We start from the raw sequence: 23699 nt of genomic DNA on the forward strand, positions 1-23699 counted from the left end.
TGCCTGATAAGAAGGCGAAATAGGGTTTCAATCCATGTTCCTAAGGTTACTGAGGCTGGGCGGCTAGACTATATAGATTTACATGTTTTCCTTGTCCTCTTCTGCTGAATCTACGCAAATGTGGCCGAATCTACCCAAATTTGGTCGAAGCGACTTGATCAAGCCGAATCTGTGGATTTTTTCTTCACTTCTCTTCGGTGTAGAGGGAGAAGTCTTTGGCCTTTTCGGTCGAAGCGAAGCGAACTTAACAACACTGATTATGAATATTGAACTGACTTGAACAGTTGAAGCTAGCTGGCTGGCTAACTAGATCCAAACAAGTTCCTTTATTATGACCATGACTCGCACAATGATCAGATGTCATCTTACTTTTATAGCCTTGATTAGGCCCCTCTTTTCCAAATTTTGATCTCTACCTCGTTATTGGTTTTAGGAGGTAATGAGACTAAAGTGGGAGTGGATCGATCAACTACTTGAACAGATGCCATGACATTTTTTCTACTCTCCTCATTCTGGACAAAGGAATATACTTAGCGGGGCGACAAAAGAGCATCCTTGATGAGTATTTGAACCCTAGCTAACTCAATTTAGGTTATGGTTCTGCTCCACAAAATGCTTGTATTTTTTCCCCTTCTTCCTTACAAACTGTTGGTAATGGTGCAACTCCTCCCACATGCTACATTGTAAGGAGAAATACGTAGCAAGAGATGTCTTCCCTTGTCGAAGATGAGAAATTTCCTGTCTCGGTACACTAGAGCTACAATTTTGCTTTAGGAGTAGGTTTGATATGTGAGGCCCCAAATCTTCTTGTAGTTCAAATGAACAAGAAGCCCATACTAATAGATGATTGCTTAAATTGTAATAACCAAGACATTATGGTCAAATTCTCAGTTTCGCACTTCTCACGTAAGGGATGTGTTTCTTTGGTTTCAATAATCTTGCCATCGACGTACCCCATTTCCCAATCCATCAATTAACATTTTGAAGACTATGATCACCCTAAATAATTCGTTTTATCAAGTTTGACAGTCGTAGCTTGCATTTCAGGGTTATCTCCATGGATATGCATATGGGAGGTCACACTTGGACTAGTAGAGATGGTAGAGGTATTAATAATATTAGTCAGGTTGGCCTATAGTTACTGGGATCTCCTAAGAAGGTGGCACTTCGGATATGGAAGCTCGATCCTGTGCTCAGGGATAAGGGATCTGGATTCTAAGCATTTTTTGAATTTAGGGATCTCGATCTGCAAAATCGGGGATCTAGATCCTTGGTATATGGGGTCCAGATCCCTCTCATCCAAATAATAGGTTGATAAATAAGTGGAATCAAGCCTCCACTAACATAAAATCGATTTTTTTCTTTATTGGTATTGAAGATCACGAGATTCAAGTCTCATGTACTGATCACCCTCTCCTTCCTCCTCCTATCCTCTCTTTGATTCCCTAGACAACTCTCTCTCTCTCCTCACTCTCTCTTTCTCTTCATAAGAAGTATGCTGACAATCCCCACGATTCGAGTCCGAGTTGTTGGAACTGGAATTGGTTCGGCAGCGGATCACGAAATCTTGGCGATCTTCTCTATCTGATTAGTGGAGTCCTTTTTGTTAGCCCTCTATCTCTCTCTCTCTGTACAACAACGTATCAAGAAAATTCTGAAATCTGAATGGGCTTTTGGTGTAAAGATCAAGTAGCTGAGAAACAATCCCAATGTACCAGTGATTTAAAAAACGGACCGCCCATTGCCTGGGCAGCCGCTTAGGCTGTCTAAAAGGCCTGGGCTCATCGCCTAGGCCTAGGCGGGAAAAAAGGCGGAAATCCCTGGGCGCCCGAGAACCAGCCTAGGCTGATGCCAGCTCCTAGCCCTGGGTGGCTGCTCAAGGCCTGCACCCCACTCAAGGGCGGAAATGTCACTCGTTGGGGGCCTTTTTTGGTCATTTTTTACATATTCAAGGGGCAAAATTGTGGGTTTTAGGTTCATTTGAAATCTAAAACCTATTAGAGCCTATTTTAGAGAGAGAAAAACCCTAAAAAACTAGTTTTTGGTGATTTCCATAGGATTGAAGGGTTTCTCAAAGTTACGAGAAATTGATCTAAGCATCACCCATTAATATTAGATTTAATTTTTGATATTTTATTAATCTATTAGAGGGTTTTTTAGAAGATTTTGAGTCCTTAGAAACTGGGTTGCCCAGGTTCAAGGTGCTCTCCCAGGCGCTGGGTGGCTTGGACCCCCGTGGCCGCCTAGCGCTCTTTGAAACACTACAATTTATACAATAATAACTACGGCTTGAAGCTTAAAGTTTGACCTTTGAATGTTAAAGTTTGACCTTTGAACTTTGAGCCACTAAAATAAGCACCATGACATGCTGACTGCTATCATATTATGTTATAGAACTCGTGGATGAAGGAGAGAAGCTACAAAGCTAAAGCTTTGCCATGTCCTACCCTAATCCTTTTCATTTCACTTATTGGTTTTATCCAATTGATCTTTGTCTCTAATGCGCTCATGTTGACCATATCAGAGACCCTTGCATATTGACCCTTTCTTTGCTTGTGGACCCTTTTTTTCCATCTGAATCTAGAGAGCATTTGACCAGTTGCATGCCCAATCGCTTGTAATTGAAAGGACCTAAACTAGGGAACACAAGGACAATGCATTTGCATCAGACATTAGAACTTCTTTCTTGCTTGAGGACTGAAATTTGAATCTTCATTTTGGGTTTTGAGTTTCACTTCTCAGTTATGAAAAGCACTCCAATGATAACAAAAAATTTGAAAATATTTTAGCATTTGGATTTTTTGTATTTAATGATATTTTGGTTTTCAGATTTAGAAAAAACTATTAATCATATCATTCAATGGATTTTGTTCCTTAGGGAGCCTCAACTCTTTGCTGGACGGACCTCGATCCCATATACTTTATATTCGATCCTCGATAAATTTGGATTGCACTCCGTTCATTGGGATCACAATCCTTGTAACTCATGGTGTATGGATCTCGATTCCTATCCCATTTATCTTCGTGCATCTCTCGATCCCTTGGTTCTGGTCCGGATAATACTAGTAATTATGTGTTGTGGCCAACATATATCAAGAAAACTCACTAATTAACAAAATGAGTAACTAAAACCACATTAATTCTACAACTCAAGTTACTTCTTACAGGGATCCATGACAATCCATGCAAGAGATCTCCATAAAGGGAAATTATTTCATGCAATGGTTGTATAGTTATATAATGCAATAATCTTCAAAAACAATATTAGGGCCATTTGTTTGATCCAAATTTGAAAATGTACACTCTTTTCTTTCTAATGAACAATCACAAAAAAAAATGAAAACACAACGTAAAATGCATTTATTTAGCGCAATTAACATAGACCGTCCATTTTAATAAGATGCTTAGATCTAGGCCTTAGAAGGATTTTTTCTTTTCCAATTTTTTTAGATGAACAATGCTAAAAAATAAAAAAATAATTTTAAGTTTGTAAAGGTTAAGATCTTGAAATTCACCAAATGAATGGTCTAGATTCGTTGTTGGAAGGGACTCATTTTAACCATATCTACTGTTCAAATTGAATTTTTACTTTTTTCGGATTGATTATTGAGATGAAGAGAGCATGTGTGCAAAATTTTTAGTCGTACAAATACTACAAACATGGTTTTCTAGAAGTGTGGTTGCATTATAATATGATACAACCGTTGCATTAGATCATTTCTCCTCCATATATTATTTAGTCCCACAACTCAAAAATAATGGTGCAGCCTATTTAAGGGTTCCAGCACACCATTGAATTATCTTGATTAGATCTAATGTTTTGAACATCATCCCAGCCAGTTCTAGGATTTTTAACACCATAGAGTCATCCTAACCAGATCTAGGGTTTTTTACAACCAGATCTAGGGTTTGTAAAATATCATCCCAGTTAGTCTTAGGGTTTTTAACACCATTGAGTCATCCCAGAGTTATAATCCAACATCAAGAACCTGAAACCATGGTTTATCAGTCCATACCTAGTTTTCCAGATTTGGTTTTCTGACTTTACGGCCGATTGAGACCCTCGATGTTCAGATTACATCATTAAGGTTGCAAGAACCTTTGTCTAAAGTCTCTTGCCGTGTTACCAAGATAAAACAGAAAGAAGATAAAGAATGAGGGAATTGAGGATCTAGAGAGAGAAAGGTAGGAGAGAAAGAGAGGAAGAGAGAGGTTTATAATCTTGATTACATGCAAGCAACTGCACCAACAATTTAACAAACTGACTTACCTCTGGACTCGTCCTGGTGTTGAGCTGAGTTATATTGGCTTTAATCAGCTTATCACAATAAGACTCGATCGAGTCTACTTGAGTAAACAAAAAAGGAAGGAGCCTGACTCGGGCAAGTCTTGTGATAGAACACGAGGCTTGCTCGGTTGCTGAGTTGGGTTGATTCGGGCACTATGTTACAAGGACATAGATACGAAAATCTGTGTAACTCAGATTTAAATAATCCAACTCAGCTATCTATATTTTACCAAGTCTAGCACAACATGTCTGTACAAGCCCTTGCACACATCTGTTTAGAACTTTTTATGTAGCGAACTAATTTTTTACTTTTAATAATAAAATTAAACTTAACGCTATCTATATTTTGCCAAGTCTAGCACAACATGTCTGTACAAGCCCTTGCACACATCTGTTTATAACTTTTTATGTAGCAAACTAATTTTTTACTTTTAATAATAAAATTAAACTTAACGAAAAACGTGTTTGTTCGAATCAAAGATGCATGTTTACATCATATGACATGTGCCCCTTGATGTTTTATAAATGGAAATGCGCCTTGTAATGTAGATGGCATATCTTACACACGGATCGTGAAAATTTTTAGATATGCATGTCGACAGGATTTCTCATCTGTATGTGTGTCATGCTTTTCAACACATACGTCTAGTGTGTTGGCATATTGGGTTCTCCTAAATGCATATGACAGCTCGGGCAAGGCACTGGCAAGAACAAGTTTTAAAACATTCAACACCCTATGAAATGAAGACTTGAAAGTTTTACCAAACCATCTATACCAAGAATATCTGTCATCCATTTCCCACTTCTTTTATTTTTGTTTAATGCGTGTTTCCCACTGCCATTACAACATCATTCGTTATTTCACTAATCATGCCTACGATGAGTGATAAATATCCGTCAACCTCTTCGAGTTCTTAAACTTTCTTATTTTCGATGAAACTCGATTAACTCCCCCATTACCAAGCACCAGTTCCATTTGGATTGCAGTTCCTTTTTAACCAAAGTAATTTCTCAAATTTCCAGGTCCTAGAGCTTTTTATTCACATAAGGATTACTCAAGGACCCAAGAAGAGAGAGTCCTGTTTTCTGAAAGTTTATATTTAATGTGGGCTGCGTATTTTCTAGTTCCTCCCAATTGAAAAAATGTAATTTGATTCTGACTGGTTTCTGGTGCATTAGTCTGTCGTCAGCATGAAGTCGATATTACATCATTTCTTTCTCTTTATAAATTTCATATTCAATTAGTATTGAAACTCGAATCTCTTCCATTTGTCCTCTTAAATGCTTTCTTTATGTTCTGCTGGCACTGCCGCCCAGAATTCTAGCAATGTTTTTGATGGCCTGAATTTTCACACTTCTGTTTTGTTTGCTGTAGAAACCCATCCGGAAAGGTGTTGTGGGACCATCTCTTATGGTGGAAGAACGAGGTCGTAAGAAAATCAATCATGGGGTAATTCTCCATTGGTAATTTGTATCCGGAAGTACGATGTTTAATGATGCTTCATTGTTCAGGAAATTGATTGACTTGTTTTTCCAATTGACCTGTATTAGCTTTTTCAGATAAATGGGCTAAGTGGCTTGCTTCTTATCGTTAGTGAGAAAAGATTGGATAGTTAGCTTTTAATGTAATGCTTACAGTGATGTTCTCTGCGTAGGATGTTTATGTGCTGAGGTTTTGCACTCCACTGGATGATACAAAGAAAGGAGAAGTAAGTACTGAATCTATCTCCTAAGAGTATGTTACTCCATGGTTTGTTGTTGCCTAATCGTCTATAGGTCGTTGCCGGCTTCTGCTGGAATGTTTTGAATACCATTATGTCTGCTTTTCTGTTTTGAAGTTAACATGGTGCTGATGGTTCTGTTACAAGTATGGGATTAATCATTTGAAATTCCTTAAAATCTTCCAATTTGGCATTAGTGTTATGTTTTACAACTTTCCTATTTTAGTTTCATATAGATAAATTTTTGGCCTGTTTATAATTTTAATCCAATATGATGGGCTTTTTCCTTCTCTTCTATCACTTTGCCACCGTAACTTACTACTGCTCTGGTGGTTGTGTGACTTGTCACATTAGATTAGTCACTAGAAATAATTGCACTCCTATGGTCCCTGGATGTACTACCGTTGTTGGAGATGTTATTATATTGAAGGTGATCAGATTAATCTGGTTGTATAATTGGAGTTTCAGGGAATTCAGATAATCTGGTTGTAAAATTGGAGTTTTAGGGAATTCAGACCATGATATACTTACTGCCTGTATAAATATGGCACTCCTCTTTACTATAGTATCTTGGGTATACTGATTGGATCACTTGAGTGCTTATGAACTTATATCATGGTTTATTTCAGCATTTGTTTCTTCTTTGCTGTCCAGTTATCAATTGAATAGAAGCTTAAATTCTAACAAGGAAAGATGATTCAGTAATTTTTCCATCTCCTACCTTGGAAAACAAGAACATGGAAATTAATGGCATTTATTATAGCTATGAGAGGAATGATTTGGTAGTATCTGGTTCTACTTTAACTATTATAAGTCAAAGAGTAATCCTGTGGGATCAATTCCTTTTTATCATGATTTGTGGCATGTAACATGCTGATCTAACCAGTGTTTCAAAAAGCGCTAGGCAGGTCCTAGGCGGCTTGGGGGGTCCAGGCCGCCCAGCACCTAGGCGGCCGCCCAAAACCTGGCCTGCCCAGTCGAATAAAAAAAGGATGCCCATTTGAATAAAAAAAGGATATATAGTATAAAAATTAAAATTAGGTATTTAGGGTACTTACTTTGAGTTTGATTGCTCAATCTTCGAACTTCCACCTCAAAGATGTTTCTAAGGACTCAAAATCTTCTAAAAAACCCTTCAATAGATTTATAAAACATCAAAAATTAAATCTAATATCAATGAGTGATGTTTTGATCAATTTTTGTCAACTTTGAGAAACTCTTCGATCCTAAAGAAATCACCAAAAACTAGTTTTTTAGAGGCTCTCTCTCTCTAAAATGGGCTCCAATAAGTTTTAAATTTCACATGAACTTAAAACCATCATTCTAACGCTTTATATTTTTTTAAAAAATCAATACAAAAAAAAAAAATTTTCGCCTCTAGGCGGGGTGCGGCGTTGGGTGCCCGCCTAGGCGGATTCCGTACAGCCTAGGTGACCGCCGCCCAGATTGGCCACCTAGGCTTGGGTGATGCGCCCAGGCCTTCTGGACCGCCTAGGCGGCACTGGGCGGTCCGCTTTTTGAATCACTGGATCTAACATTATCTGGGTAGAATCAAGGTGAAAGGAGAATGATCTAATGTTCTTCTGCTTGACGTTATAATATTTGGGGTAGAATTGCTTCCTAGCTAATCATTCCTCAAAGTTTAATTATATGCCTGCATATTTTTTCTTTTGCATCTTTTTTCTTTTTGTTTTCATTTTCTGTTAGATTGAAACATATATCTTGAAAAATAGGTTAGCCTTTAGAATCATATCCCTATTGACTGGCCACACAAATGCAGCAACTGACCGTGTTCATACAAAACGTAGGCAACAAATTTGATCCTGAAACATCAGAGACTCTTCTAAGAAGATTTTCATTCCCCCTCCTCTCTTCCTAATTTATATGACTTCACTATTTACTTATTAAACGTCCTTTTGGGAGAACAGCAATGTAAATGAATCATTTGAAATTGAAATGATTTTCCAACACATAAAAATCATAAAACGCTTCTGTGGATGTACTATGTCATAGTAATGTCACATACTAATACTATGTCACATACTAATCTTTACCCTTTTCGTTCTTATTTTGTATTCTACCAATTGAGATATTTCTGTTGTTATGAATTGTTCAAGCATCCCATGCTATAAGAATCTTGGAGTTAAGTGCTATAAGAATCTCAGAGTTCAGATGTACTGAAATAATGGACACCCTTCATCTCTCTGAAGATGGATTTGGAGCATCAATAACTACAATATGGGACAGAAAGCATGCGGATTGCAATGCCATTGAAGCTACCAAATTTAATTTCTGCCCTGAATTTATCTGCTTCATGCATATAAAGATATAGTCTTTTATGAGTTCCATTTACCTATTTCCTTGCACGCTATAGAAATTTCGCATTCAACTATCTACTTTAGATGACATTGTATTCACAATTTGATGTAACTAAGTCTATTTTGTTCTTTAAGATTGCTTGTGCTAGTGCTGGAGATGCAAGGAAGTGGATGGAGGCATTTGAGCAGGCCAAGCAACAGGTACCTTTTTTAATAGTAGTCCTTTCTGTAAAATCATATGTTAATAAAAATTATGAGATATGCCAAAAAAAAGAAATTAATATTTTATCAAGAGAATGTTTGGTTCAGTTACCACTTTACATATCCTCTTATGATACTGTTTATTTCATATGTATTTCCTTTTTGTTAATTGGGGTTTGCAAAATCATTCAGGTGCTATGGATTTTTGTTTTTTTTTGAAGGAGTTAGGGTGCTATGGATGTTACTTGCCCAATAAAATTATTCATGCTTTTTGTGGAATGAAATCCCGCTGAAGCCGATGCATGCATATCATTTTATATTATTTCCGATAAGAATGCTAGGATTTAATAGTATTCATACATACAAGCTGCTAATTTGCCTGCCTTTAGAAACATTGCACCTAATTTAATCCTTGACATAGGTCTATTGTGCTTCAGGTTACTGTCTGCCAAGTTAGATTTTTTATTTTCCTCATCTATTTGATTCGGCTGCTTTAATGTTCTTCTCATAGCACTCGAATGCTTTGGATTACTCCAGAGTTATCAAATTCCAAAAATCTAAAAACGAACTTTCTAAACTTTAAGAACCACCCTAGGGTTTATTGTTTTGAAACTTACTAACTGTGATACAGCTAATGAAAAATTCTAAGGACCATAGAAATATTCAACAGTGTGGAAAGTATGGAAAGTATTATAAAATATTACTGTTGTAATGAGTCTTCGCATGCTGAAATTTACAACTACCTTGAAGTATGTGACCAATATCCAAAGCATATATAAATGGAAGTATTTACTTAGGACAATGGTAACATTTACAAAAAAGTTCCATATGATTTTAGGTTCGTATCATAGGCCTAATGGAATTAGAAAAATACCCCAAACACCATCTGATGTAGGGACATCACCAAATAATTCCATTGTTACAATGATGGAGTTTTTAGTTGGGCTTTAGCCAAACCCTTGTGGTTTGAGGATCCTTCTTCAAATCTTGTATGTGACTTGAGGTTTCCCCTTGAACTTCATTGAACTAGATATATGAAGAGAATGAGGTTTTAAGGGCTGAGTTATAATGTTTGTAACGAGATCAATGCATGCTAGACTTGTGTTGGAATTGTTAGTACTACATTCGCCAGTGGAACAACATCTGATATATAAAATATTTTCTCTTAACTTAACATGGTGATCCATGGAGAGTTGATGTATTGATTTGGGTATATTGGTAGCAAAACCTAGATGCAATGATATTTTTGGGACCATTGGTTCATCAATAATGTCTTCCTGGTGTACATTCCCTTGAAATGGAGGAACAATCATGAATCATGTTATCTAATTTTTTGTCAGCAAAACAAATGAATCTTGTAGTCTAGGTTGCCTCATGGAGATAACTAACTCTTAAAAGTGGTTTCCCATTTTTTTGTTAACATCCAAAAGGTTTGATTCTCCAACATTCTAAATTTAAGATTATATGTACATGCTGAGGAACTGGAAGCAATTTCACTCATGTAAGAAGGCAGCCAGAAAAAAGAATAATGAATTTTTTATTTTTTATTTGGAAAAAGAAGTTCAATGTGTTCTTGGGGAAGGCATCAAAATTTTACAATTTTTATTCCTGTAGTGCTGTTCTATCAGATTGATGTGCTTTCATTAATCGGGAATATGTAACTATCTTGAATGTTTGGTTTTATATTTTCCATTTTATTTCATCATCATCATCATCATCATCATTATCATCTAAGCCTTATCCCTACGATTTTGCGGTTGGATACATGAATCCTGTTCTGCCATTTTGCTCATAGGTTTCAATTTATTTCTACGTTCATATTTCTGTCACTCTAGGATCCAAGATGACCTGGAACGGTTTTACAGGCTGAGCATGCGCTTTTGAGGGGAGGTAGCCGGCATATAAACAATGAAAATGAGTATGCTGTGATTAAGGAATGATCACGCATGTTACTTTCTTTCTTGTTTCTTTAGTATCTTGAAAATTAGAAATTTCCATTTCCTTTATCATTTAGCAAGGTATATCTTACTTTGCTATTTGATTATGGCAGGCTCAATCTTGAAGGCCATCGTCGTCATGTCCGAAGATATGCATTTGGCCTGAGGAAGCTCATAAGTATTGGAAAAGGTATTTGCTGTCCTAAGTTAGAATTTTCCATGTGAACTTTTATTTGTGAAAGTATATTATATTCCTAAAGACTATGACAAAACCAAAGTATTTCAGGTCATCACCATACATTAAAATTATGGATATTGTGGACATGAATGAGAGAGAGGGACCTACCATTGGGTTCATATGTTGTCTGCATTCCTCTCCTCTCTGACACCTCATCACCGTCGTTTTCAAAGGATGGTGATGACCAGTCAGCGCATTATGAGTCATCCTAGTTGGAGATTTGCACTTTTGTTTCTTACCATGAGATTCTTTGTTGTCAGCGCTCCTTGATGCTGATAGTTCTTACCAGAGTCCTCGTGCTGACCATCAATCTTCTTTATTTAACTACATTATTCTGCCGACAGTATTTCTTTGAAAATGAGAGCTTAGAATGATGCAAATTGCTATCTTTATTTTTATCATAGGTCCGGAGAAACTTCTGCGCCAGGCCTCAAATTTAGGAAGTGATATTAGGTCTGATAGATATATTGGAGGGGATGTTGGGGATGCTGTTGAGCCGCATCAATGGAAATGCGTTCAAGCTGTTAATGGTATCATTCTTGGTCCTTTCAAGAGAACTATATAAGAGGGATTTCAAATAGGATTAACTGAACTTCATTTTTATAATTTTTCATTTGTTGTTATATGCCATGATGGTGATGACGTAAAGTGAATATGTACACACATGCATGTACGTATGTGCCATAATTGAAATTGCGAATATGAACTAATTATCATCAATTATTGGGGTTCCTCGTCTCATATACATAGCACAGAGACATTAGAATTACCTTCTGGGTTTGTATTGTTTGAGTAGGTTGCAGATGGAATTAACTGCCAATAAGCGAAAATCATATTTTTGTGGTCTGTCAACCATCTTAAGAATTTAGAGATTGCAAAGTGCCTATCTACAGTCTGAATGCTAATATGCCCCTAGTGATAGAGTTAGTGAACAAATCTGCATGTGGTCTCAGGTGGGTGAGCTAATATGCCCCTTGGATAGGGTCGATGAGCTACAAAATATGCTTGTTCATGAAATATTGGAGAATTTGTAATTTGGATTGCAGTAGTTCTGCCAGAAAATAATGGAAATGGTATTGTATAATAATCGTGTTAAGCTTGAAGCCGTATTACTTTGCTTCACTTTGAAGAGATAATTTATGCATATTCTTTGCACATGGCTTTAAGATGGTCAAATGTGTCTTGCCTTTTAAGATTCAAGAGAGGCTCAATGAAAATGAAAAACTTGAAGGCAAATCACAATATCGTGTCATCTGTGTATTTATTCAATTCTTGCTAGATTACATAAGACATTTCATGAGATGACAGAGTGTAATAGCCATGTTCAACTGATACTTTGATATAATTAATAATGTGTCATAGGTTTTTGAGGTATATGTGCTTGATTCTGGAGTGAGGTGGCTGCAAACATGAAGTTCGTTGGTAATATTGGTTAAATGCTTCACCAATAGAATAAGTGCCTTGACAATTTGTCTACATTCACTCGAAATTAAAGGCATAGGTACAAGTATTAAACCCCTAACCCCCAAAAAGGGTTTCTGTGTGGGTTGTTTTAAGTCATAATTGGTCAGGTTTATTTTAGTATTTTGAATACTGCTATACGTTCTTTTTGTATTTGTGGTTCATGTTCATTGTAAAGGACAAATATGTAATTTTTGGATTTTTAGTACTTTTATACAGTTTTCACTGTCACCTTTTTCCCGAAAATTCAGCATCACTTCCCCTTATTTAAGATAGTGCAAGAAGACTAATATCAGAACACTCCTAGTACTAGTCAGACTCCCGTAGGAATCGGAGCAGATTTTGGAAGTTACATCTGGGAATAGAAAATCTCTTAGTACCAATCAGATTCTTGTAGGAATCGGAGCAGGATTCAGAGGTTATATCTGGGAATAGAAACACTTCTAGTACCAGTCGGATTCCTATAGGAATCAGAGCAGGATTTAGAGAGTATACAAAGTGACAGTGTATTTCCAGGTTTCGGAGGCACAAGAGGAGCTCGCTTTCTTTGAAGTCTTGATCACCTCGTACCTACCCGGTACAAATTCGAGATGAAATTAAACAGAAATTGAAAATTAGAATAATTTTGTCTTGCATCATTCTTCCCTGGTTGGAGAAAACTCATCCTCGAGCTTTGAAATAAGTTAGAATGAATTCTACGTTGAACCCATGATATTCTTCCACCTTGAAGGCCTTGTCATGCTCCTGAGAACTATATCTAGATTTTCCTATCTCAAGATACACAACCGCTCAATAGGATATGTGTTCGTCATCCATCTTTTTATCAGTGAAATAAGATGCATCATAATCATCAGCCTCCATGCGTTGTTTGTAGTTCTTGATCATATTCTCAAAATCCTCATATATTGTATTCCTAGGCTTCCTGCTTTGTGTCTCCTTCATCACCTTATTTTCTTTCTTCTCCTAAAATCTTCACAGGCTTGATCTTGATGTAGGCAGAAAATGTGTGAAATTGAATCCACCTTTTTTTTGAACCTTAAACTAGTCAAATCAGCAATAATTGGGGGGAAAAAAACATGGCTGTAAATGAAGCCAAGTGAAGAACTTCTTTCTTCTTTTAGAAAATAAAATTCATTCCAACAACATAAGCTTCCCACAATGTGATATCTAATCTTTTAGAAGCTTACGAAACCTGAATATGATTTGATATCCAAGTACACATTCAAGACTCTAAAAATGTCCCAAAACAATGCTAAAGTTTCAAAAATACCCATGTGAACAGCAATGTGTGAACCGTATTTATTAAAAAAAAGAAGTAATGTGTGAACCATTCCTATGAATAGTAACATGAATAATACCCATGAATAGTACTAATTTGAATAATAAATAAAAAATGAAAATATAAAAAAAAAATGTAGATTCCCTAGAAAATTTAGAAGCCTTAAAAATAAATTCTAAAACTAAAAGTAAAATATAATTCTCTTGAATTAAACAAAAATTAAAAATTAGAATAATTTTGTCGTGCATCATTTTCCCCTGAGTGGAGAAAACTCGTCCTCAAGTTTTTAAATGAGCTAGGATGAATTTTGCATTAACCCCATGGTCTTCTTCGACCTTGAAGGCCTTGTCACAATCCTTAGAACAATATTCAAAATTTTCCATCTCTAGATACACAACAATTTGATAGGATTTGTTTTCATCATCAATCTTTTTATCAGTGAAATATGATGCATCTTCATCATCAACATCCATGCGTTTTTTGGAATTCTTGATCATATTCTTAAAATCCTTAAATGTTCTATTTTCAGCCTTCCTACTTTGTGCGTCCTTCATCACCTTATTTCATTCTTCCCTTAAACTCTCCATGGGCTTGATCTCCTGTGGGTTTGGGTCAACATTCTGCTTGTCCATCTCTCGTTGATGAGAAATTTAGATATCCTTGCTGCCTCAATGCCAACTTCTTTCATTTCATCTTGTTCTTTATAAAAAATAGGACCTTCATCAAATATGGGGTCACCTGTGACATCAAGGAATGATGATTCCAATTGAAGATCCAAACCTACTTGTTCTTCACCTTCAACTAGTTCTTCAAACTTTGGTAGATCAACTTTAACGTTAAACAAGTAAAATCAACAATAATGGAGAGAAAATATGGCTGTAATTGAAGCCAAGAGAGGAACTTTTTCCTTTCATTAAATAAAATTAATTCCAATAACATAAGCATCCCAAAATGTGATATCCAACCTTTTATAAGCCTATAAAATGCTAAAATTAATTTGAGATCCAAGTAAACATTTAAAACTGTAACCCTCAACAATATTAAAATTCAAAAAATGCCCCTATAAAAAATAATCCGTAAATAGTGCCCATGAACAGTAACATGAACAATACCCATGAAAATATCAATAATTATTAAACAAAAAATAAAAAGATAAAAAAATTTCTAGAATCCCTTGAAAACTTAAAAACCCTAAAAATAAATCCTAAATCTAAAATTAAAATATCCATCTCGAAATTAAACAAAAGTGGAAAACTAGAATAATTTTGTCATGCATCATGGGAAACTATAGCCAGGCCTAGAGTTTGTTGTTTTTGGGCCAAGTTTTGTCAAATCTGCCTAAATCTTGTTGTTTTAGTGAGTTTTTGCTGATTATTTACCTAGGGTTTGCAATTTTTGCGATCTCATGTCAACGAGAAGGGGCCGTAGAAGGGTTTTTTTTTATATCCACTTCATGATCCTAGAGATGAAGAAATTGAGAAACTTAGAAGGCAAGTTCAGTAGTAGACGCAACAATTTTCAAGCATCATTTATGGGCAAGGCGGTGATCTTGCCGCTTAAGTCAAGTCCAACTTTTTTCACTTTTGTGCTCTGCTTGAAGAGTCGAGTGAAGAGGAAAGCAATAAAAGACTTAGACATGGGGAACATCACTCTAGGGTTTTTGATTTGTAGGATGACACTTTATATTTTGACACATTGTGTAAATTATCAATAGGTTTTAGATTGGGATTTCCCAATAATCTTGGATATATATTCAGTTGAACAACAATATATATTAGGAGATCCGATCTACGATAAGAATCAAGATGAAGATAAGATGTTTCGAAAGAGGATCTTGCTCCTCAAAATATGGAGAGACGGCAGCAGGGGGGCTGATCAAAATCATGGCCATTGAAAATCTCAAAGATTCGATGAGGTGGACCATTTCAACAGATTTTACGCATTGGAATCAGAGTAACACAATGGAAGCATTTTCAACTCATAAACTGCAAATTGTGGCTCTGATTTCAGAGAGTAATGAAATAGATTTTGAGAAAGCCTCTAAAGGCCAGAAAGTTGAGTTTGAAGTTCCCTACTCAATTTTCAATGCGAGTTCAGCGATAGCTAAATTTGTTAAGTTTATGTCAATTCCTTATTATATATATACCAGGATCCGTTTTTTAGGATCTTCTTCTTACCATGAATAATATTTGAGCCGATAAAGAAGAAGAAGGTTGAAGAAGGTGGTTTTGATGCTAAATTCATCTTAGCACACTTCAAAACTCTAGGATGAGTTTTCTCCAACCAGGGGAGAATGATCCAACCAGGGGAGAATGATGAAAGACAAATTATTCTTCTTTTTAATTTTTATTCAATTTCAAAGGATATGTATTTTAATCTTAGTTTTACGTTTTACTTTTAGGATTTCCAAGCTTTTCGAAGGACTCTAGGGTTTTTCTTTTTATTTTTTATTCACTATTCATTGGTTGACTTAATACAACACTGGTTAGGAGGTGTGATTTGGTTCAAGTGGAAGGCTCTAAAAGGAAAAGAAGAAGGCCCAAAAGGACATGGATAGAGGTGCTATGAGAAGCTAAGGTGACTTTTGGTCGTATTGAGGGAATGACCTTGATAGAGAAGAATGGAGGAACATGATTAATGTAGCGGAGGCCAAAAATTGGGGTAAGGGTTGGATGATGACGATGATGATGATGATGATTAACTATTCACTGGTACTATTAACATATACTATTACAGGTATTGTTCATGGGTTACTGTTCACAAGGGTATGATTGTCATTAACATTTTTATGTTTAAGTTAAGACTTTTAGAGTCATTTTGATTATTGTATGGACATTTGATGTCTGTGAATATTAAATTATAAATATATATCTTTAAGTGTAGCCCCTCACTCAAGAACGAATTAGGAGTCATGTTACTCTTGCTTGGCTTCCTCTCCATCCATCTCTACATGTACTGCAACATGTTCTTTTCTCTCAAATATTCAAGATGATATTTTAATAGGTTGGATATATAAAATTCAATTTTTAGGGAGTCTCAACTTCTGTTGGAGATGAATGTGTTACTGTAATTGGCTTGACTTATGATGGATTATTTTTGAAGAGGAATGTGTAAGCTTATTGGCTAATGAATATCTTTAGCCATGATCTTTTATTCAAAATGGTTATAAGTGAGATTCATGATGGAACGATGACTGGAGCATTTTTATAAAAGAATGAGAATGCCATCCACTTGTAGTAAGATAATAATGGATCTGGATATGTTTGGAATGCACATATAGAGAATTTTGTTCTTGGATTGTTGTAGCTGGTTCTCTTGGATTAAGTGTCACGTTAAGGTTGTGCAAATTCTAATCTCCAGGAAATATTGATGGATTCTGAAGATGTGATTATTTTGGTATTTGGCACATTCTTTAAATGGTTGACAATAGCCCCTAACGGCCACTATCAACTTTCATACTTACTCGCTCACTTTAGTCGAATGTTTTTTCTATGATATTTTTTTTTTTTTTTTGAGTGATTTTTTTTTTTATGATATTATTGGGCAACCAATCTAGCCTTAAATCTTTCTAGACTCTAGAGTTTCACTTCGATCCAAAATTTGCCGATCCAAATCGGGAATTACTGATCCAGATTGTGAATCGCTAGTGATTGCGCTAATTCTCTACCGGTACCATCGATTTTTTAATGTTGCATATAACATGTATATTATATAACAGACGATCTAAAAGGATAACTTGGTAGTGCATACGTCTCTCTGGCTACATGTTGAAGGTTCGAATGTCAAGGGGTGCAACATGTTCTTTTTTGAAATGTTAAACACTAGATAAGATATATTCAAGGTTTATTTGGTAGGGTGTCTGTCGTTTGTTCAAGATGGAAGAGGTTCAAACCTCTAGGCTTTCATTCTATTTTTAAATGTGAAGACCTTTATTTGTCTTTAAAAAATTTCAAAAGCTCTCACACGGATATAGTGGGGGATCCAACCTTTGACCTTGTGATCATGGTCACGAGGTCCTCATAGAAAACCATGGACCTTCATTTGTCTTAGAATGCAAGAAATATAATATATATGTAGTAATCCCGTCTTTTTTTCTTTTTTTTTTTTTTTTTCTGCCTGATCTGGCCGATCTAGTGCTGTTTTGGTGGGTGGTCGATCGACCTCACAGTTTTGTTGTTTTAAAACATTGGTTTCACTCAGTGTTTAACAAATTGCTTATTCAGATCGAGAATTGTCGGTGGCCGTGTCGGTTCTAGTCTTTATTTATAATATATAGATTTTTTAACAAATAAGTTAAGAGGTCTTGTTGGCTAAAACTCCTGCGTTCTCATCTAGTTTTGGGGGGTCCTACCACCAAGCCATCCATGATTTGTGGTATATAAACACTATTAAATATATAATCTATTTTTTAACTTCAATTTTTTATTGTTTAAAATTTGTTTTGTCGAAACGGCTGATTTGGAGTGGGATTCGGCGGGGCGGGGGGACGATGTTTGAAATACTGGTTTCACTTGGTTTTTGTCACCCCATTCAAATATCTAGTTTTTATAGTTTTTGTTACTAGAGGTATAAAAACCGTGCTTTATATAGTTTCACACTGATTCTTATGGCTTGGTTGCATCCTCTTTGGTCGAAAAGATTAGTATTTTTTCTTTTTTGAAGAAAAAAACTTGATTGAAAGATTAGTTGCTGCCCTTTGTAGGTTATGGGTTTTGAAATATCTTCATAGTTGCATGAAATGCTCGTCGATATTATAATTTGTTCAAGAAATAAAGTATAGATGGAAGAACATTACTATAATCTTGTATGCAAGAAAAAATGTCAAAAGTAAGCAGCCAACGCAAAACTTTGTCAAAACTTTCAATGAATCGTGAATCTATGATGATGGAATTGTCCTTTATTATTTTAATCTATCTAGTGAACATTTTTGCTTGTCAATAGATGTTTCTTATTTTTGATATCTTTTCTGCCTATGTAACCATATGTCTTAATGGGAGATCATGCACCTGAATTGTTGTATTTGGGGACATAGCTATATTAACGCTATTTAAGTTCTAGAGGGAATAAGAAGCAAGTCTTCTCTTCATTCTTAAAATTAAAGTTGCTTTAGCTCATGGGTAGTAGTTGCCACCATAAAAAAAGGAGGGAAAAAAAACATAAAAGGAAAATAGGAAAAAAGAAGAAGGAAAAAGCGAAAAATTTAATAAAAAAAAGAGAAAAACGAAGAAAAGAAATAAATTTTTTTTCTATTCGCTCTCCTACAGGTGTTATGGGTGAGTGTTCATCACAGGGGAGGCAAAAGCCCACTCGTATGCTCTTGGGATAGTAATTTCCACAATATGCTACGTATTAAAGCACTCGGTTGGGCTGCCACCGCTTGGTACTTCTACCCTCCTTTGCCACACTGTTACCCTTTGAGCTGCACACGGTCTTTAATTGGCACGATTTCTTCTTTATATTTCATAGTCTCTTTGTTCTCCCATTCTGTTACTCTTAACCCCCATTGCATCTCTCTATGTTTTTTTTCTCTTACTCATACTGTTACTCTATCTCCCTACTCTATCCTGCTCTTCTTCTTGTCCATCTTCTCTCTCCTCTCGACCCCTAGTATTACTTTTGTTAATCTTTTTTCTCATTCTTTTCCTCTCTTTCTTTTCCTTTTAAGTTCTTTCACTGCTTTTGTAAACCCCTTCTCTTAATCACCTCTCTATTTCTGTATCTCTCTTCTCCACTCCTCTCTTACTATTTGCTGATGTTGTTATAATATTACACTTTATTAGAGCTCCTGACATGTGGGTAGCCTTTTTGGTGACTTTTGTTATCTTTTCAGCCCATAAGGGAACCTATCTCCTTGTTTAGTCATCCAATCACCTTGCACAACAACGATCTATCAACCAAGATAATACCTTTTTGGTCCTCTTCTTGTGTTCATCTCCTCAAAGATTGGCACCTCGTGGTCTACCGTGAATACAGGAGTCTTGATGGATATTTCTTTATTTTTGTTTTTGTGTACATCATTCATGCATAGGGCTTTATTTTTGTTGGGTGTATGGGAACCTATTTTTTGTATAGAGCTTCCAACATGCGGGCAGCCATTTATCTATCATTCTATCATACTTTAAATAATACAATCAGATCCTCATCTTCATTATCATTCGAGCCTTATCTCCACTATTTGGGATCGGCTGCACATATCATGTGCTATTCTTTCATTTCATACCCTCAGTCAAACTGTAAGTCATTATATATTTTCTCACTACTTCCACCCATGTCCTTTGCTTCCCCTTTCCCTTTTAGAGCCTTCCACTTGAATCAACTTACCCTTCTTAACATATGTTGTTCTAGGTTCACTCTGCATATGACCAAGCCACCTGATTCTATTTTTCCTCAATTTATCGCCTATTGGAGCTACCCCTAAGTTCTTTCAATTGTATTAATTGAAAATTCTATCCTTGTCTTACCTGTTATCCATCTTAATATCCTCATCTAGGCTATGCTTAGACATTTCTTGACCGTGTAATTTTCCATCCGATAAAGCATTGTTGGTCCTACAGCCATCTTATAGAACTTCCCTTTCAGTTTCATTGGTATTGTGATGATTATATAAGAATCCAAGAGCACATCTCCACTTCGTCCATCGAACTCTAAGTTTATGAGCAATTCCTTTCTCTCTCCTTTCTCATGGATTATTGTCCTAACATATAGAAAAAACTACAGTCAATATTCTCAAAAAAAAAAAAATGTTTCTTTAGCTCATGAAAAATGCTAATGGAGTTAACGATTGATGGTTTAGAATTAGAAGCATGCAATGTTCTAAAACTTGGTTGATATCTTCTCCTTCTGTTTTTAACTAGTAGTTTCTCATCAAATGATACTATCTTAGTGCAATATGGCTCTGTTTTGAAAGCGTTAATAGAGAATTGTAGCCTTACTTCAAAAGAATATTTATTTAATGCTTATGCAAGATGCTACTTCCAATTTTGAAAGTGCCGTTGGATTTGCAGGCATAAGAATATTTGAGGATGTTGCAGAGACAAAGGTAAGAAGATGGAAGTTTTCATAGATGTACTTACTTGCATTTTTAGTATACAGTGTGATATCAATGACTTGTGTGCATGATTTCTTAGATGGACAAAAATAATTTTTACCTCCGTTTACATTTGTTGATAATGGCTGTTGTTTGATGACTTCCAAGAGTCTCAGAATCAAACTGCTGGTGGTTCAAATTCCGTTAGTTTGGATAACAGTGCTGGGTCAACAGAATTTGAGGATAATTCTGGAGATTGTAAAAAGTATTAGTGGTTTTTGTGCTACAAGTCAAGAAGATTATGAGAATTTGAAAATTCAGAATAAGATTTTACTCTATTGTTATATATTTACTTATTTAGATATTGGTTTTAAAGAAAGAAAAAATCCCACATTGCTCTATTGTTATATATTTACTTATTTAAGTCTTTCTCAGTAACTTAAGGGAGTATTGTGATTATTGGTTCATGTATTACATTGAATCTTCTGTAAACCAAGATCATTTCTACATCACGGCAACTAAGATTTTTGATTTTCCAGTGTGAACTAAATATGATGAATGGATGAAGCCTGGTTCATGTAGAAATTTAACATTCAGAAGTTGGAAGTTGTCTACCATTTTAGTAGATCATTTCTTGTACAAAACTTCACATTGTATTGAGGCATGCCCTAAATTGATGCCTTGAAACATATATGAAGCTAACCAAGTAGAGTTGACTAAAGATCTAAAGTAGGTGGGTAAGCTATTTGCTGGGAGAGTTCATATTTTTGTATATATAGATCTAAGGACCCATGTGGGAATTTTTCTTTCTGTAGTACTGGTTTTGTCATTCTCCAAGAATGATTAGTCCGTTTGTCAATGTTCCAAAAATCGCCGGGCCGTGCCTAGGCTGTCGGGGGACGGGGGGGTCCAGGCCACTCAGCGTTTAAGCGGGTACCTAGAACCTAGGCAACCCAGTAGAATAAAAAGTTGTATTAAGGTTAAATTTTGTGTAAAAAACTAAGTACATATTGAGACATATTTTAGTCCATAATTCCATGCATTTCAAATTAAAAAATCAAGTTTTGAAGTCAACACATAAAAGCATGGGACATTAGAGTAGTAGGCCATATCCACAATCTATATTATAATCCAAACTTCATGCACTCCATAGTCCATACACAATAAAAACTAAAAACGAGAAAATATAATCCAAGATAACAACTTAGCAAGACATCGATTCATGATGTAGCAAGTTGTTCCACCTGTTCACAACCCTCTTGATCACTATCACCATGGGTGATGTTTAGATCGATTTCTTGTAACGTTGAAAACCTTTCGATCCTATGAAAATCACAAAAATCTAGTTTTTTGAGGTTTTTATCTCTCAAATGGGCTCTAATGGGGTTTATGTTTGAGATGAACCTAAGCCCCACTTTTTGCAATCTTATATTTAAAAAATGCCCCTCAATGAAGGGTATTTTTGTCTTTGAGCAAGGAGCAGGTCCTAGGCAGTGACCCAAGGCTGGGCGCCCACCTAGGCGATCGCCTAGCGCCAGGTGGTCCACTTTTTGGAACAATGCCTTTTGTGATTTTTGTGGGACAAAGTTGTCCTTTGTAACTTATTGTAATACATAGAGCACAAAGCCTAGGCCTATCGTTTGGCCTCCACCATGCCTCCTTTGCTTCTCTCCGTGTGTTCTCTCCCTTCCCTTCTCTTACTCGTGACGTGTTTTCTATTGATCTCTCGTATTCTTTCTCTCTTAGAGATTCAATCCAACAAACTTTACGTAGCATATATTAAAAAAAAAGAAAAGAAAAAATCTACTTACATGGGCCATAATATGTTGCTGTAAAATTAAAATAATGCCTTAGATACAACCTTGGATCTTTATTTTCACTATCAAGAGTAATAGAAACTATCCGGGACCTTGAAACTATCTTCCACTATAACTTTTATTACAAAATAAGTTCCTGGAAATTTACAAAAAACAATAGGCATAATATTGTAAATTAATTTAAAACTACTAGTATGACTTACTGGAAGATGCGTAGAGTTACCCTACGAGGACTTGGTACACCCCAACCCGATTCCTTGACTAATTGTGCACTTTAGCTCCTTAAGGTGTTGCTGAAAATTTTGAGATAGGGAAGCTTTGTAGGCAATACTTCTTTCTCTAGAGTTTTAGAGAGCTTAAAAATAAATTAGAGTTTATAGAAACCCTATTGGAACAAATTAGGGCTGAATTTGTGACTTAATCTCTCTCTAGGCTGGGGTTCTCTCTTCTTTTTTCAAAATACAGCAAACTCTTGCTCTAGGGTTTTTCTATAGAGCTACCTATATTTTTCTTTAAGACAAAATATTCAGGAGAGAGAGGGTGGAGTGAAAATTATGGGAAAGAGAATTTGGGTGTGAGAGAAAGCGAGAGAGGATCTATTTGTTATGTGAGAGAGGGAGAAATATCATGTAATGAGAGAGAGGGTTCAAACAAGATCTTTATATCGAAAGAAATCTATCTCCTAGATTGAATTGGGATCCTGAATATTGCCTTATCTAGTTTTCAGCTACAACTTTAAGATAAATAGGAAATATGTGGGGTGAGAGAGATTTAATGAGAGCCATCCATTCCATAGATCGGCCATTATGATTGTGGACAGAAAGATGGAAACCTTATCATTTTAGACTTTGACCCAAGTCTAACCCCTATTTGAATTTGAAATATAATCAAACTTAAACTTTATCTAGATTCTCCCATTCGAATTTGAAATACAATCAAGCTTAAAAATTATCTAGATCTCTGTATTTCCCATAAGGATAGGTAACCAAATCTAATTTAAAGTCAATAGGATTTCCCATAATATTTGAATCAAATATTAAAAAGGTAGGGTATGCCCCCATTTCTCCTATTTAAGTGGCAGTGCCAGTATTTAAAAATAGAACTAAAATTGGGGCATGCCCCCCTTTTTCCATAAAAAGGTGGCGTGCCAAAATTGTTTAAAACAAAATTGGGGCGTGGCCACCTAGGGGGTGCCACGTGGTCCCCACAATTGGAAACATAAATCACTCATGTAGGCTGGATCCTTGGTCCCACATGTGTTATTTTAAGTTCAAAAATTTCAAAAATGCCATTTTAATAAAAATTACAGCAGATATGATATTTTCAAATTTTGAAAAAACATTTAAAAATCATAAAAATATTTATAATATCAAAATAAAATATGTTTCAAAATTAACGACACTAAGGACACT

At 35.7% G+C, this 23699-nt stretch overlaps 1 protein-coding gene across 8 annotated transcripts in view; it reads left to right on the forward strand.

Moving 5' to 3' along the window:
• The window catches only part of LOC18438527 (ENHANCED DISEASE RESISTANCE protein (DUF1336)), a 112309-nt gene that overhangs the window by 11907 nt on the left and 76703 nt on the right, over nucleotides 1-23699 (forward strand). For 6 of the 8 annotated variants that reach the window (XR_016046037.1, XR_016046039.1, XR_016046038.1 and 3 more), the window contains exons 2-8: nucleotides 5664-5738; nucleotides 5944-5997; nucleotides 8463-8528; nucleotides 10394-10446; nucleotides 10579-10655; nucleotides 11108-11233; nucleotides 20448-20482. Coding sequence is in view for 4 of the 8 variants with exons in the window: in XM_006848710.4 (XP_006848773.2) it covers nucleotides 5664-5738; nucleotides 5944-5997; nucleotides 8463-8528; nucleotides 10394-10446; nucleotides 10579-10655; nucleotides 11108-11233; nucleotides 20448-20482 (486 nt within the window). In the remaining 4 variants the exon portion in view is untranslated. Of the gene's footprint in view, nucleotides 1-5663; nucleotides 5739-5943; nucleotides 5998-8462; nucleotides 8529-10393; nucleotides 10473-10578; nucleotides 10656-11107; nucleotides 11234-20447; nucleotides 20483-23699 lie in introns of all 8 variants that reach the window. The other 2 variants (XM_088853986.1, XM_088853985.1) reach the window with 2 other exon arrangements.

The sequence above is a fragment of the Amborella trichopoda genome, chromosome 12 (assembly GCF_054954075.1).
Source record: "Amborella trichopoda isolate Santa Cruz 75 chromosome 12, AtrichopodaSantaCruz75HAP2 v2.0, whole genome shotgun sequence".
In the NCBI taxonomy this organism is placed as follows: Eukaryota; Viridiplantae; Streptophyta; class Magnoliopsida; order Amborellales; family Amborellaceae; genus Amborella; species Amborella trichopoda.